Source organism: Stigmatopora argus, chromosome 3 (genome assembly GCF_051989625.1).
Source record: "Stigmatopora argus isolate UIUO_Sarg chromosome 3, RoL_Sarg_1.0, whole genome shotgun sequence".
NCBI lineage: Eukaryota > Metazoa > Chordata > Actinopteri > Syngnathiformes > Syngnathidae > Stigmatopora > Stigmatopora argus.
In genome coordinates this window covers 18,386,532-18,404,525 of record NC_135389.1, presented here as the reverse complement: position 1 = coordinate 18,404,525, position 17,994 = coordinate 18,386,532, and the positions used below count along the sequence as shown (strand labels likewise).

Sequence of the window (17,994 nt, the reverse complement as noted above, 5' to 3'; positions counted from 1 at the left end):
AGACGTGTTACATTTGTTCATTTAAAAGCACTGAGACGATCCACTTTTGAACAAAATGAAAGGACTTTGTTTTAGAAATGTTATTTGATAAAGTTAAAAACAACTATGCTGCATATAGACTTATTTTTTAAATAAATAAAACATTCTTAATCCAATTGATAATGTTTTCCAGTGCTTTTGTTTTGATTTTTTTAAACTACTGTCTGACTACGTTTGTTGCGGCACCATTTGTGTTCAAAACCCACGACGGCGAAAGATGACATTTTCTCTGGCAGATACGTAGCTATGCTAACAAGTAACAAAATAATGTAATGCAAAAATGTATATGAATACAACCTGTTTTATAATATTCCTATATATTTATATTGACATTATTGGAACAAATCCTATAGGAAAAAATGCGTATGAATTATTTCAATTCATCACATAGGGTGACCATTTTTTTTTGCTGGATAAGTTTATTCTTGTCAATTTTTTAAATAATTTGTTTGTATTTTTGGTGTTGAAAAAAAGGGATTTGGGTTTGGAAAGGGATATTTTTTTGCTGCTGCTGCTTTGTTAAAATCACACTTTTATGTGATGATAATGTTGCGAAAGCTCTGTTTAAATTGGGAGGAAAAGAAAGACATTTGGGTCTACTTTTTGTCAAGATTTGTGCATAAAAGCCGAGTTAATGAACTCTCCAGCTCCACGTCGGATGCGTATCTGACACGTGGAACCAGCGTCAACTAGTAAATTCAAACGTTCCTCTTTGGGAAACTGTGGCTTTGCGATTACAGGCGTCTGTAAGTGAGTGCGATCAGAGAAAAGGGCAGATGAAGAGGCGTCAGACATATTAACTGACAGATGGAGGTTGATCCAACTCATTTATTACCCCAGAGGAGAATGCCACAGTAAGATTGGGCTTCATTAATTTCAGATTTAGTTTTCATTTCAAGCTGTTGCGCCCTGAGATAAATAAAATGGCGCATTATGTTTTTGCCAAGATCTTTCTTTTTTGTTTTCCTCCAATATGGGCAGTGAAAAGTGGCAAGGCATAAGTTCCATGTGGCTGGGGTAGTATATAAATACAGGCTCGCCTAGAGGAAAATAACACCTCAACGGTTGATGAGGTGAAATGGGATGACTGTAATTTCTCAGCTCAGCTTTAAAGGCTCCCACACAGATGGCTCATTTATCCCGGGGAGTCCTCGGGCACACATTGCACACAAACTTTTTCACTTAGTCTAACGTAGCGTCTGACTCCGTGCAATTTTACTAGGGATGTCCGCCAATCAGAAATGGGAAAAATCTGAATCTGGTCAAAAAAAATTGGGGGGGTAACTGTATTGGTTTGCATTTTTTAGGTATTAACGCATTAGCTGCAATTGGCCAATTGTCAATGGCAGTGAAATATGAGCATTTGTTATAGTTGTTAATGAGTTATGATAACCAGTAACCAAATGATCCATTCGTATAATGTTCAACTAGCCTACCACGGATGTTTTTGGGATGTGGGAAGAAACTGGAGTACCTGGAGAAAACCCACGCAAACCAGGGTATCGGCATATTTTCATAACAAGTTGACTTAGAGTCACATGGCAAAAATATGTGATGGGGACATCTCAAAATTTGACTTAACGGCTTGTTTGTCTGTGTCTCTTCTCAGCGTATTCTCCAGAGGAACGGACAAAGCACCCTGCGGACAACGAGGACGAAGACCCGGAAGCGGACGACCTGCCTTCGGACCCTCCAGGCGACCCCCCCGCCAGAGATGAGACAGCGGAGAAAAGCGGCGGGCCTGCCGAGGATCCAGCGTGCGACCGGGACTCGGTGGGGGCCGCCGACCTGTCGGGGCAAGAGATGGACAGCGAGTCGCACGCGAGCGAGATCAGCGACCGCCTCTCGGACTTCGACGGACCCTCCGGGAAACCGGAAGGGAACTCGGCCGTGCCTCTGAACTCGGCCGTGCCTCTGAACGGCGGCGCTCCGCCCGTCGGCGTGGACACGCTGGAACACATGAAGGCCATCTACTCCAGCTTCCTCACCGGCCCTCTGTGGGCGCCGCTGAGCTTTAACAGCAAATCGATACCGTCGCCATCGCCGTCTTCGGCGGAGAAGCCGGCGCGCAGCAACAGCACCAGTAGCAGCAGCAGCTGTAGCAGCGGCGGCTACGACTGGCACCAGTCGGCGGTGGCCAAAACGCTTCGTCAGAATCCCCCGCCGAGTCGTCACCCCATCCAATCCGAGCCCAACCTCTTTAGTACGGTCCAGCTCCACCGGCAGAACCCGAAGCTTTTCGGTTCCATTTTCACCGGGGCCAGCAAGTTCCGCTGCAAGGGCTGCAGCGCCGCTTACGACACGCTGGTGGAACTGACGGTTCACATGAACGACACGGGCCACTACCGGGACGACAACCAGGACAAGTCGGGGAGCGGAGCCAAGCGCTGGTCCAAGCCCCGCAAACGTTCTCTCCTGGAGATGGAGGGCAAGGAGGACGCCCAGAAGGTTTTGAAGTGCATGTACTGTGGTCACTCATTTGAATCTCTGCAGGACCTGAGCGTCCACATGATCAAGACCAAACACTACCAGAAAGTGCCTCTGAAGGAGCCGGTGGCCCCCGTGGCCGCCAAAATGATGTCTTCGAAAAAAAGGGGACTCCTGGGACTAGAGCTCAGCACTTCGCCACGTTCCCGAGAAGGAACGCCAAAGTCTAAGCACTCACATTCGGACTCGATTGAACTTCCCCCGAAACGCTCGTCCAGCCCTTACGCGCCCCCTACTAGCCGCTACGCCCACCACCAGAACGGCGCCAGCTACGCTTGCCAGTTTGAATCCAACAAATTCCAGATCCTGAAATGTATGGACTGCGGGAGCTCGCACAATACGTTGCATGAACTGCGGAACCACATGATGGTGACCGGCCACTTTCTGAGGGTGACCAACTCGGTGGGGAAGAGAGCCAGGACGCTTCCGGAGGCCACCTCCCCCAACCCCGGGAGAGTGGCCACGCCCACCGAGCCCAGAGTTCAGTCCGTCCCGCTGGCGCCCTCCACCTTCTCTCCTCCGCCTCTTCAAACCACTTCCCCTGCCGGCTCTCCTCCTCTCAAAGAGATCAAAAGGGAGGAGGTCGAGGAGGAATGTACAAAGCACGCCGACCTCGCCAATGAAAAACAAACGCTCATTTCAACGGCCAAGGAGGAAGAGGGGGAGGAAAAGTACGACATCACAAAGTATAGCTACCTGACTGAAGAGGACCTGAAGGAGGATCCTAAAGGGGGCTTGGATATTCTCAAATCACTTGAAAATACCGTGACATCCGCCATCAACAAGGCGCAGAGTGGCAATCCCAGTTGGGGGGGCTACCCGAGCATTCACGCCGCCTACCAGTTCCCCGGCGCCATGAAGCTGCAACAGGGGAACTTGGAAAAGAACTCCCCGATGAAGTTCACCTTCAACGGCGTTGACGCGGCGCTGTCGTCCGTCGCTAGCAACCGGCCTCTCATTAGCCCGCCCCTTAGCCAGTCCTCCCCCTTTCCTAGCAACAACTTCCAGGCCATGGAGGATTTGGTGAAAAAAGTGACGGAGAAAGTAGCAAAGGTAGAGCAGAGGGTGAAGCGCTCGTCTCCCAGAAGGGAAAGCCGTCTCTCCCCGTGCAAAAGCGAGGCCGGCGAATGGCAAAAGGGCGGCGAGGCCGACTCGCCCCGGGAATTGAGGGCGGTCACCCCGGCGAGCAGCGACAGGGGAGCGTCCCCGGCAACGGAAAGCAAGAGAGAGCCTGCGGTCAAATCCCCGCCGGCCTCCAATTTAGCGCGTAGCAGCGCCATCATCACCGGCCACGCTCCTCCGGAGCAGCCCTTCGTCAATCCCCTGAGTGCTCTTCAGTCGGTGATGAGCATTCATCTGGGGAAAGCGGCCAAGCCCTCTTTGCCCAACCAAGATCCCCTGAGCCTCCTCTCCAGGTTCAGCCAGAGCATGGCCGAGCGAGCCGCCGTCGCCGCCACTCCCCCGCGGCCAAGGAAGCCCCAAACCTTAGCCGACGATTCTTTTTGCCAGTCGGGCGACGACCAGCCTATGGACCTGACCAAAGGGAAGGGCGAGAAAGGAGTATCCGTGGCGTCGGCCCCCTTGACGCCCTCGTCCACCGCCTCCTCCGTCTCGCCCTCGTCTCTGGTCGCCCCCGCTCAGCTGACCGTGGTTTCTCCTTACATGTCCGACAGCCCTCTGCACGAGAACGCCCTGTCCGATATCTCGGACATGCTGCGGAACCTGACCCGATCCCAGCCCGCCCCCAAACCGGCCTCTCGGTCGAGGGCGGCCGACAAAGCGGAGGGCCCGGTCTCGGCTTGCGAGGACGACGACGGGGCCCTGCACGGTCACAAACGCAAGGGTCGACACTCCAGCTGGAACCCTCAGCATCTCCTCCTCCTGCAGGCCCAGTTCGCCTCCACTTTGAGACAAAGCTCCGAGGGCAAGTACGTCATCAACGACCTGAGCCCGCAGGAGCGAATGCACGTGTCTCGTTTTACCGGTCTTTCCATGACCACCATTAGCCACTGGCTGGCTAACGTCAAGTACCAGCTGAGAAGAACGGGACGGACCAAGTTCCTCAAGAACCTGGACTCCGGTCAGCCCATCTTCTTCTGCAGCGACTGCGCCTCGCAGATCCGGACCCCGGCGGCGTACGTCGGTCACCTGGAAGCTCACCTGGGCTTCAGAATCAGGGATTTGGCCAAGCTCTCCCCGAAACAGAGCGTCAGGGACTCCCGCGCCGAGAAACCCACGCCTCCGGAGGCGTACGTGTCGACGCAGGACGACTGCGGCGGCGGCGGCAACGGCTCCGTGTACCGATGCCAGCTTTGCGTCCGTAAATTCGCCACCAAGCACGCCATCAAACTGCACCTCAGCAAGAGTCACGGGAAGTCGCCAGAAGATCACTTGCTGTACGTGTGCGAGCTGGAGAAACACTAGCGCGCCGCTCGGTTCCGTTCTGTTTGTTGGAAACAACAAATGCGGTAAAATGCACTAAGATGGTGAGAACTACTACTGGTAAAAAAAAAGTGACAGCACAAAGGATTTCCATCTCTATGCGACTGTGATTTCCGTGCGAAAAACAAAGCAAGCATTTTCAGATCCAATTTGAATGTCCGAAATATTCCGCCACGTTTGTCGGCAATCGTGCCGCCGGTCTCCGTTTTTTTTTTCACGTTTGGCCACGAGGAGACAAAACGTCGAATAACTTGAAATGCACCCATCATATTTATTTTGTATTTTGGTGATTTGATTTGGTTTTGAGTTGCTGGTAAACCGCATGTTCCCATTTGTACAGTTCTGCCCCAACTTTTTGACACTTCTGATTGGTCTTAAAGCAGCTTAAAAACAACCAAATACCCCCCAAAAAGTCTGTCCCGAAAATGACCCAACGGCAAAATGTTATTTTTCAATGCATTTCTATGTCAATCTTTGGCGTTTCATGTTGATTGTAAAAGATTCACTTTCCTTTCTAAGTGATTAAGAGACACAATCCAGGTCTGTTTGTGTAAAAATGTACATAAAGTGTACATATATGCTTACAACTTGCTGTTTAAATTATGCATACATACTTGTTATATTTCTTAATTTAAAAGGACTACGACTATCCACTGGTGCAGAGCCTTGAAGAAGAATAAAAGGACAATGTTTTGCACACTAGTTTTATAAATGTTATTTGATAAAGAAAAAAACGACAACTATGTTAATGCCTCGTGCTTCTATTATTAAACCGAATTAATGCTGCATATGACGTCTTTAGTTTCTTTTTTATAGCAATGTGGAAATTGATCACGTTTCCCAGACACACTTTGAAATTGGGAAAACAAACTTTAAAACAATACGTTTAAATAAATTAGGCCCATATGTGCTTTCTTCTGGGACTCTTTTTTTGTTGGTTTTTTTTATAGCACTTGGCTTATTACCGTATTTTCTGCATTATGCGTCACTTTGTTTTCATGGTTTGGCTACTCAAGTGTGCCTTATATATGTCTTTATTTTTTCACACTGATCGCTAACAGCTTTTGTTCTTTTTTTAGGCTACAGTTAAAAACATGTTAATATGTTACATTAACAGGTTGTTATTTTGAATGTTGTTCCTTACTTTACAATTACTTTGTTCTTCAATTCTGATCAATCCCCCCAAAAAACGGTACACGGTCGATTGGTCGCCGGCAATGTTCCCTCTAAGCTGCGCGCGTGCGCAATTGTGCACTACTCTCGTCTTCTCTGCGCACAGCAAATCATATGGAGCGCACAAAATAAAATCCCATTTTTTTTAGCTGTGAGGCCTACGCGCGAACCGCTCATCCGCCGGGCCACCCATTCATAGATATTAATCATTACATTTTATTATTACTAAATCATTTACCGTAATTACTCGAATATAACGCGCACTCGAAAATAACACGCAGGTATAACTTTGGGCCAAAAAAATCTGGAAAAACGCAGGACTCGAATATAGTGCGCACCTAAAATTTCCCGCTGACGAAAATCAGAAATCTTACCTTTTTTTCTTCGTTTCACGATTGTTTTGTTCAAACAAATTTATTCATTAGAATCCTTCAAATGAAGAGTTCCTCTCTCTCTTTGTCTGTCCTCTCATACATCTCTTCGTTGAGAATCCTATCAACGTCCACGCTTCCTTCATCCACTTCCTCTTCCTCCCACAACACATCATCCGATTGGCTTTACGAGATGACGTAAAATCCGTGCGTCAAAGTGAGTTTGACAATGCTTTTTTCGATCGAAAATTTGTAATTTATTTTATTCAATTCAATTTCAATTCAATTTATTTGGCAAGAAAAAGCACCAGGCTAAGGGCCATGTAACAAGACAAAAAAAAATAAAAAATAAAAAAAAAAATAAAAATAAAAAAAAAAAATTAGTTCTTGATTATAACACGCACCCCCAACTATTGGAATTAATTATATAGCAAAAATATGCGTGTTATATTCGAGTAATTACGGTACTTTGTTCTTCAATTCTGATACCCCGCCCCCAAACCTAACCCCCACAAATCCAATTTATGCGCCAGTGTGGCCTACATATTTTCTTTCCCTTTCTTCGTGCATCGTTGATACCCATCACAACCGCCCCCCCCCCCCCCCCCCCCAAATGCAACTTATACTCCATTGTTACTTACACACACACACTTACATTGTGCATGCAACTTACAGTAGTCCGAAAAATACTCCAATTTCAGGGGCCCGTGGACAGTGACTGCACCGGATCCCCGTGGAGATTTGCCCGGCCCCTGAAAAGCAAAGCGTGAGTTAAAATTCCCGATGATTTACCCGCCAGGCGCCTGGCAGGTGTTGCGCGCTGCATGTAAACCACCAGATGTTTCCGGAACAAGCCACCGAAGGAGGGGGAGGCGCAGAAGGCGGAGTGGGCTGATTACCACAGGGGCTGGGATGCCATCAGGAGCCCCGGGCGTAGACAGCCGCTCTGGCACGCACCTGGACTCCGTGACTGTCCCTTGGAAAAAATAAAGGGATGCTGGATATGCGCGTGGAGACCAGCTGACAGCAGTGCGGAATGCTCTGGCAGGTGCTATTCCCTCAAAGCGGATTTCACAATATTACTGGCAGGTGTTGATGCCATCAGAATAGTTCAAATTTAGGCGTGGTGCCATTTGCAAACTCCGCTGACAGTTTGTCTGAAAGTTTACGACCGTGTCCTAATTCTGACGTGATGCGTGCACTTATGATGGATGTCATGCAGTAAATTGTGTCACTTTTGGATCAATTTCACAGCAATATTACTATTTAAGAATAATAGAAGAAAATGACAAAAATGCTTTTTTTCTTAAAAAACGACACAATATAGTAAGGCTTTTTTTCTTTAAAAAATCGACATAGTATAGAAAGGCTTTTGCTTAAAAAATGACATAGTATAGTAAGGCTTTTTTTTTCTTAAAAAAACGACATAGTATGGTAAGCCTTTTTTTCTTTAAAAAACGACATAGTACAGTAAGGCGTATTTTCTTAAAAACGACATAGTATAGTAAGGCTTTTTTTTCCTTAAAAAACGACATAGCATATCAAGGCTTTTTTTCTTTAAAAAATCGACATAGTATAGTAAGGCTTTTCTTCTTAAAAAACGACATAGTATAGTAAAGCTTTTTTTCTTTTAAAAAACGACATAGTATAGTAAGGCTTTTCTTTAAAAAAAATGACAGTATAGTAAGGTCTTTTTTCCTTTAAAAAACGACATAGTATAGTAAGGCTTTTTTCTTTAAAAAACAGTATAGTAAGACTTTTTTTCTTAAACAACGACATAGTATAGTAAGGCTTTTTTTCTTTAAAAACCACATAGTATAGTAAGGCTTTTTTCGTAAAAACGACCATGTATAGTAAGGCTTTTTTTCTTTAAAAAAACGACCATGTGTGGTAAGGCTTTTTTTCTTAAAAAACGACGTAGTATAGTAAGGCTTTTCTTTAAAAAAAATGACAGTATAGTAAGGTCTTTTTTCCTTTAAAAAACGACATAGTATAGTAAGGCTTTTTTCTTTAAAAAACAGTATAGTAAGACTTTTTTTCTTAAACAACGACATAGTATAGTAAGGCTTTTTTTCTCTAAAAACCACATAGTATAGTAAGGCTTTTTTCGTAAAAACGACCATGTATAGTAAGGCTTTTTTTCTTTAAAAAAACGACCATGTGTGGTAAGGCTTTTTTTCTTAAAAAACGACGTAGTATAGTAAGGCTTTTTTTCTTAAAAAAACGACATAGTATGGTGAGGCTTTAAAAAAGACAGTATAGTAAGGCTTTTAAATAGCATAGTAAGGCTTAAAAAAAACGACATAGTATAGTAAGGCTTTTCTTTCTTTAAAAAACGACATAGTATAGTGAGGATTTTAAAAAAAACATTATAGTAAGGCTTTTTTTTTTTAAACGACATAGTATAGTAAGGCTTTTTTCTTTTAAAAAAACGACATAGTATAGTAAGGCTTTTTTCTTTAAAAAGGACATAGTATAGTATGGCTTTTTTCTTAAAAAACGACATAGCATAGTAAGGCTTTTTTTTCTTTAAAAAAACGACATAGTATATGTTGGAATAATGATTCAAACCTTTTAAATCATTATTAGTAATATTTAATTAAAAAAGGAAAAACATCTTTCAACAAACTCTGCCTACAACTTGCAAGGAAAATGCCATGTGACGCCGTCTTAGTCCCCAGTGCATTCTGACGAGCGGAATACTCTTCGTTCCATTTAGCGGCACATAACCAAAACATTCAAAGGTAATCTGATTTAAACAATTGCATACGCAAAAACAACTGTCTCTGCATGAAGGTTATAAAAACACGGTTGAGGTGTATCCAGTACTCAGTCCTCGGAGCAAGAACTCAGTGTATTGTTTTATGTCTCTGTGTACTTGTATCTCGCTGATCCCAGCTGTCCTGGAGAGCGACCTCGGCGTAAGCGTTTGTCTTCATTGAAAGCGATCAACACATATATATAGTTACACATTTAGGATGAGCAAATATATTGATTAATATAGTAAGCATGTATATTATAAGGCTTTATATTCATTGCAAACACATTTATAATAATGATTATTCCATCAGTATAGTAAGCCTTTTTTTCTTTAAAAAGATCACACAGTATAGTGAGGCTTTTTTCTTTTAAAACGACATAGTATAGTGAGGCTTTAAAAAAACAGTATATTATGGCTTTAAAAAAAATAAATAACGACATAGTATAGTAAGGCTTTTTCTTAAAACTCTACACTATGAAATGGCCACACTTAGCTTTGTCTTTATTGGAAAGTATTGACTACACATGGTTGTTTCTATTTAAGGGAAAAATGTTTCCTACCTGGGATTTGAACCCTAACTGCCCACATGGCAGTCAGGTGATCAAACCTCTACACTATGAAGTGGCCACACTTGACCTTGTCATTGTTGGAAAATCTTGACTACACACAGTTGTTTCTATTTTAGGGAAAGGTTATGCCGAAATGGGATGTGAACCACACCTGCCCACATGGCAGACCCGGTGCACAAACCTCTACACCATGAAGTAGCCACACTTAACCTTGTCATTATTGGTTAGTCTTGACTACACATGGTTGTTTCTATTTAAGGGAAATATGATGCCTACCTATGATTCGAACCCTAACTGCCCACATGGCAGTCAGGTGAGCGAACCTCTCTACCATGAAGTGGCCACACTTGTCATCGTTGGAAAGTCTTGACTACACACATTTGTTTGTATTTAAGGGAAAAATATTCTCAACTGGGATTTGAACCCAAACTGCCTACATGGCAGTCAGGTGAGTGAACCTCTGTAGAGGTTTGGTCACCTGCCTGCCATGTGGGCAGGTGTAGTTCGGATCGTGGTTGGGAAACATTTTCCCTTAATTATTTCTCTCTCTCTCTCTCTCTCTCTCTCTCTCTCTCTCTCTCTCTCTCTCTCTATATATATATATATATATATATATATATATATATATATATATATATATATATATATATATATATATATGTGTGTGTGTGTGTGTATGTGTGTGTGTAGTCAACACTTTCCAATAATGTTGAGGTAAAGTGTGGCCACCTCATGGTGTAGTGGTTCTGTTACCTGCCTGCCATGTGGGCAGACAGGGTTCAAAACCCAGTTGGTCATTTTTCCCTTAAATAAAAACAACCTTGTGTAGTCAAGACTTTCCAATAATGACAAAGTAAAGTGTGGCCACTTCATGTTGTAGAGGTTCGTTCACCTGACTGCCGTGTGGGCAGGCAGGGTTCGAATCTCGGTGGACGATGAACCATTTTGCCATTAAAAAAGACTAAGTCATTCAGTCTTTCCTTAAATAAAAGCACCAAATGACCATGTATAGGCGGGCCGCCTCATGGTGTAGTGGGTCAGTCACCTGCCTGCCTGCCATGTGGGAGGCGCAGGTTCACGTCCCGGTGTCGCCAGTCAGCCAAAGGCTGACCGGAATATAATTGTTTTGCTGAAAAAAATGACTAAGTCTTTATTTTAATGAAAAAATGATTACCCATTTCCTGAACTACATTGTGTAGTGATCAGTCAAACGAGACCCGACCGGGATTTGAACTCCAGTTGCCCACATGGCAGTGAGGTGAACGAACCTCCACGCCACGAATTGGCCACACTTTACTTTGTCATTATTGGAAGGTCTTGACTACAAATATATAGAAACAACTAACGGAAAATGTTTCTCAACTGGGATTCGAACCCCAGCCTCCCACATGGCAGTCAGGTGAGTGAACCTCTACACCACAAAATGACCATACTTTGCTTTGTCATTATTGGAAGGTCTTGACTACAAATATACAGAAACAACTAAGGGAAAATGTTTCCCAACTGGGATTTGAACCCCAGCCTCCCACACGGCAGTCAGGTGAACAAACCTCCACGCCACGAATTGGCCACACTTTACTTTGTCATTATTGGAAGGTCTTGACTACAAATATATAGAAACAACTAAGGGAAAATGTTTCCAAACTGGGATTTGAACCCCAGCCTCCCACATGGCAGTCAGGTGAACGAACCTCTACGCCACAAACTGGCCATACCTTACTTTGTCAGAATTGGAATGTCTTGACTACAAATATATAGAAACAACTAAGGGAAAATGTTTCCCAACTGGGATTTGAACCCCAGCCTCCCATATGGCAGTCAGGTGAACGAACCTCTACACCATGAATTCGCCACACTTTACTTTGTCATTATTGGAAGGTCTTGACTACAAATATATGGAAACAACTAAGGGAAAATGTTTCCAAACTGGGATTTGAACCCCAGCCTCCCACATGGCAGTCAGGTGAACGAACCTCTACGCCACAAACTGGCCATACCTTACTTTGTCAGAATTGGAAGGTCTTGACTACAAATATATAGAAACAATTAAGGGAAAATGTTTCCCAACTGGGATTTGAACCCCAGCCTCCCATATTTCAGTCAGGTGAACGAACCTCTACACCACGAATTGGCCACAATTTACTTTGTCATTATTGGAAGGTCTTGACTACAAATATATAGAAACAACTAAGGGAAAATATTTCCAAACTGGGATTTGAACCCCAGCCTCCCACATGGCAGTCAGGTGAACGAACCTCTACACCACAAATTGGCCACATTTTACTTTGTCATTATTGGAAGTTCTTTTGGATTAGATTGGATAACTTTATTCATCCCGTATTCGGGAAATTTCATTGTGACAGTAGCAAGAAAAGGCATAGTTATAAATAAGACAGTATAGTCAAAGGCTGCAGATCAACAAAGCAATTGACTACAAATATATAGAAACAACTAAGGGAAAATGTTTCCCAACCGGGATTCGAACCCCAGCCTCCCATACGGCAGTCAGGTGAACGAACCTCTACACCACAAATTGGCCACACTTTACTTTGTCATTATTGGAAGGTCTTGACTACAAATATATAGAAACAACTAAGGGAAAATGTTTCCAAACTGGGATTTGAACCCCAGCCTCCCACATGGTAGTCAGGTGAACAAACCTCTACACCACGAATTGGCCAAATTTTACTTTGTCATTATTGGAAGTTCTTTTGGATTGGATTGGATAACTTTATTCATCCCGTATTCAGGAAATTTCATTGTGACAGTAGCAAGAAAAGGCATAGTTATAAGTTAAACAGTACAGTCAAAGGCCACAGAACAACAAAGCAAATGACCACCATTATATAGAAACAACTAAGGAAATATGTTTTCCAACCAGGATTTGAACCCCAGCTGCACACATGGCAGGCAGGTGAGTGAACCACTACACCACGAAGCAACCCAAAAGCTGGCCCGAACGGATGCCTGGTTCAGCTGAGCTTGGCATACAAATGTATTCTGCTGAGATAGTAGTCCACTTTTAAGCTTTGAGAGTTTGTCTGCTCGTATTTGGCCTTGCAAGCTATCGTACTTGTCTTTGTGATGGGATTCATAGTGTTGGCGAAAATTAGTCTTCTGCATCTATTCTCTCATTGATACTCATTGATTAGCAACAGCGTAACAATGTTGTCAAAAGAATTCAAATACTTTTTGTACTTTAAAAGTGGTAAAATGACATATAAAAAGCATCAATAATAACCTCATACAATTGAAATATTATTTAGTATACGTATATTTGATTGTGCAGCTCGCTACAGATAGTTTGGTAGCACTGACTAGTCCACTCTATCACTAGCCAATCGTAGTTTGTGAAAGCGATGACGTAGCCCTACGCCTAGGAGAAGGCGTTGGGGACGCAAATTCAAAATCTGATTGGTTAAAGCAACAGTTTTAGTGACGCTTATTCATGGCCAAAATATAATGAACATCAGTCTATGATTCAGATATTTTTTTACGCCAGCAGAGAAGACCTTGCAGGCCCTGACGGTCCACCACTGCTATTTAGGAAATACACATTTGAAATGTAAGAAAAAATATAACAAATATATCTAAGCCTGTAGATTATCCTAGTTTGAGTTATCTTTACACACAGATGCAATGCAAGTCAATTTTAGTACATCAAACTGGGCCAGTATCATTAATAAAATGCCTGATTTTTTAAAAATGTACCTCCAAAATGATCTAAATTATTGACAAAATATAATCAAGCAAGGTACATATTTATTTTAATTAAAACCATTCTTTCAACCCTAACAGATGCTGTTTAACATTCTGTTTTTGATGAAATTGATCGGATCGCTACTTAACAAATTGAAAAATCTATGCATTCCTATTGCGAACGTGAATATTTCAATTTTTAAATAAGCGCATAAAATGTTTCAAAACATCCAGTAATTTTCAACCCATATATCATCCCGCCACCCCCACCTGCGGGTTGTAACCATTTTATTTCTTAAATGGGCCTTGTAGTTCAAAAATTCCCGTAGCTGCCATCCATGATTATTCATATACGATCAAAATGGGTTGACTCCAGCTTCAACTACCGTTCCTTGGAATCAAACCAGGGACGCTGTGTTCTCTTTCTGGCCATGATTGACTGACGTGATGGCCCGGTTGAGGCCCGGGAAGTTAGCCGGTTACCATGGCGACGGCCATGTGGCCAGCCTTTAACCCCGCTCGCTCACTCAGCAGAGGACAGCTCCAGTGCAGCACACCCATTTACTTACTTAAATCTCATCATCTCGCTTCAGTTCCTCCCACCCGGGAACAGATTAATTAACACACACACACACACACTATGTCCTGACCCCGTCTTCTCACACAAACTCATTACTGGCTCCCGGCCGGCCCCGCGACGTTTCGGCTACATCGGTCTAACGTTGACGATGACTCACGTCTGACGGCCGAGAATAAAACCCTTAACAAAGAGTGATAATTGAAAGATGGCACTCACGCCAGTAGCCCTTGAAAAAAAAAAGGCAAATGATAAAATGAAAAAGAGCAGCCTTATTAAATATCAGCCGCCATTACAAAGTCGGTGCGGGCATTCAGTTATGTTTGACATAATGGAGCTTTTTAAAAAAAAATTATATGCCTTTATGCATTGTAACAATGCCACTAAAATGATGTCACTGGTATCGACAAGTACTAACAAAAAATGTGCCAATAATGTGGTGTTTTTCCAGATCTAGTTTTAAACCATTTAAAGTTAAAGTAACAAAACAATAAAATGGGAAACAATGGGTAAATAGGCATGCATTAACATAACAGTTTTTGCAGATAACTATAATCTAAAAACACATCTTCAGTGGTCATAGGGGAAATAAAAACGTGTATAAGTGGCACTTGACTAGTAGTTGCAGGCCAAGGCAATCTATGACAAAGGGCGGATTATAGTCCGTGAAATACGGTAGAGTAATTTACGATTAAAAGACAAAAAATGGCGACGGTCTCATCATTGCCCGATAGCACGCATGTTCATCAGAAGCTAAAAAAAAATGGTATCATCGCAATGCTAGTGAAGATCCTCGGGGGCGTTAATGAGATAGTTGACACTTTGAGGGTTAATGAGGGGCTGGAGGGAGACGGCTAAATGACTGGACTTCTGCTTGGTTGAGCATTATGGCGGCTGTAAGAGGACGGAATTGTCCTAAGTGCGGATTTGACATTGGAGCTTGTTTTGCGCGGAGAAGCGCAAAGCTCTCCGTTCCATCGTTTTGTGATAATAAAGAGATTAGACGCATTGTTCTTTTGTCTGCGCCATCCTCCAGGGTTGCCTCGTTACAGACGCCGATGCGCCTGGGTGCTCCTAAAACAAAGTCGGCGGCGGCAAGGAAGGAAGGAAAGAAGGCGGACAGGACGAGAAGAGGAGAAAAGAGAAATAAGAGTCTCCCTCCCTCCCTAACTCCCTCTCTGCCTCCCTCCTTCCTTCCCCTCCGCCTCGACTCTACGGATCTCCCATCAGCTCTTGTCATCCCTCTAATGAATATCAGTTAAATTGCTCCGTGGTTGTGAGGAGTTTGGATGTCAATGTGATTTGTGCGAGTGTGGCGGACGGAGGGGCCCGTCCTAATGAAAGGCGAGCCCTGCCTGACAGAGTGATGAGCATTCAGCCCGTCAGAGCCATCACAGTCAAGCGGTTGCGGACGGACGGCTGAAGACGGGCCCTGTATTTACAAAAACAAAATGGCCGCCAAAGCAATAGCCCGTGGGCGCGGCACAATTTATCGCTTCTTTCTCAGCACGCTTCTAAAGCTCTTCGTCAAACTCCTGGAAATATCTCATCGGTATTCTCCTTTCGAAAGCCTACTTACATGTCCATTAAATGATAGAATCCCGTCGAAAAGAAACAATTAAGACTCACATTGTTACGTTTCGGGTGCGACGTCGAGCGTGGAACGTAGTGAGGGACCCAAATGCAAACCTGACGTGGAAAAACATGGGATAATGAGAAACTTGGCATGATACAAACAAAGCAGACGATCCAACAATAACTAACAAAAATGCACGGTTTAAATAGACAGACAAGGGTTGATTACCATGTACACGCAGCTGTTTACGAGAGGAAGAGAAGCCCAGAAGGACACAAGAGGCGAAAAGCAAATATACCAACCAAAACCCCAACTAATCCTAACACACACACAGATCCAAAATTATTGAAATTGTATTGAAAAGTCGTTTAGGTAACGTTGCCATGGACTTTCCTAAAAATTGAGGATGTCATAAGAGTCCAGTATCCAGCAGAGGAAACAAAAAAGTAGTAATTAGACGCATTCTTATTGCTTTTATCATGGAATACAAAATTAAAAGTTGACCACAAGGTCCTAAGGTTTATGTTATTGTTAACAGCTGGCCTGCATGCTAACCATCTAGCATATTTTACAGCAGTTTATCCCAAAAAATAACCCAACTCGTTGGCCGCACATCGTTTGGCACTCGGTCAATGATCACTGCCATTCTTCCCAGTCCGAATGAATCGGACATCTAAGGCCAACCTTCCCAGCACACACGAATTGTACATCTGCCGATGGCAACGAATTAAAGGCAGCCCACGCGACAATTAGCGAAATAATAAAACGAGCCAAAAGAACATTTAGCGTTGGAGTTGGGCCCATTTCCAAAAGCGTCTTCGCCAGCGGGCCCGTCGCTGTCGAAGCCATTTTACGTTGATATCTGACAGATTTGCTCTTCTCGGGGCACCTCTCTATATATCGTTAGTTTAATGCACAATGACACGGCCAATTATAGGGAGCTCCTCGCTCAAATAGCATGTCAAAACCTGTGTATCAATCCATTCGATTCTGCCCCGTGTCACACAAAGTGCTACCTTTTGCTATCAGTTTGTCGCGAAAATGCTGACAGAACGCAAAAACGCGCCTTCGCCATTAGCGTCGCCGCGACAACCCGAGCTGTCCGTCTCTCTTTGTTTGTCCGCCTCACACCGGCTCGCTCATCTCGGCCGGCGAGCGTAAAATACAGAAACGATACATCTACATAATGGCCCGCGTTGTTTACTTAGCTCCGAAAAGGTATTTGCGTAAAACCCTGAAATGCATTTAGAAGGAATCCGTCACAGTGCGTAAAACCTGGCCGACATTGGGCTGCTTTCAAAAACAGGCCAAGTGTCATAACAGCGTCGTATATCTTGCCATCATTTACAATAAGAGGATGTTATTATGAGGGGCAAACCAGTACGTGGCGCTCCGGGCCTCCCAGTAACTCTACATCAAGCTGCTTTGTCGGCCATGACGGCGGACAGGAGGAGGTGTTTGATTTAGTGTGCCCGGTCCTAACGACCTTTCCGTCCTTGCGACGAGGACGCGCAACCTCGGGGAGCTGGCACGGAGCACGGCGCCCGGACCGGCTGGCACCTGGCCTGGCACCGCGTGCGCCGCCGTCTTTCTGATGGATCTCTGCCTTGGTGGAATCACTTTTTGATTTGTTGTCACTTTGCCACGCTCGGCGGGCTTTTTCGGCCCCCTCGGCCTACCGGAGTGATTAAATTAATCCTTTGTAAATCACTATCAAAACACTTTGACGGGGAAAGTAGCGTAGGTAGTGGGCACGATTACTTCGCTCTTTATTGGGCGAGAGGGTTTTTAGTAATGGAGCCTACATGGCCAAACGTATCATATCCATTTTCCATATCGCTTATCGTCACGAGGGTGGAGGGCGGAACATATTTGATACTTGACTTTTGAGGAATGTATTCTTTTTCCCCCGATAGAAATTGATGTATCATGTAGCGTATTTTTCAGACTATAAGCCGAAGAATACACAATGAAAGAGAAATAACCCTAAGAACAAACGTTATATGTTAAAGTATTAGTAAAAATAAAGGGAACTTTTACCTCTTGGGTGCGGCGTCGAGCGGGGAACGTAGGAGGAGTAGGACCCAAATGAAGGCAAGCAATCAAGGACGTGGAATGGCGTGCTCTAACAAAACTTAAATAACTGAGGCAGGAGGTGATTCAAGAAAATAACAAGGACTTAGTCAAAATCAACAAAGAAACAAACCTAACATGGATAGCACATATGCACACTGATGACATGACCAAATCAAAGCAATAATCCCACAACCAGAACACAGGTTTACACACACAAGGGCTGA

General features: G+C 44.0%; 1 protein-coding gene across 5 annotated transcripts in view; it reads left to right on the top strand.

The window, feature by feature from the left end:
- LOC144071754 (teashirt homolog 3-like) overlaps nucleotides 1–5,756 on the top strand; it is a 60,792-nt gene extending 55,036 nt beyond the window's left edge. For all 5 annotated transcript variants that reach the window (XM_077597141.1, XM_077597138.1, XM_077597139.1 and 2 more), the window contains one exon: nucleotides 1,649–5,756. In XM_077597141.1, the coding sequence (XP_077453267.1) occupies nucleotides 1,843–4,950 (3,108 nt within the window). In that variant the 5' untranslated portion in view covers nucleotides 1,649–1,842 and the 3' untranslated portion in view covers nucleotides 4,951–5,756. The remainder of the gene's footprint in view (nucleotides 1–1,648) is intronic.
- The last annotated feature ends 12,238 nt before the right edge of the window (nucleotides 5,757–17,994 follow it).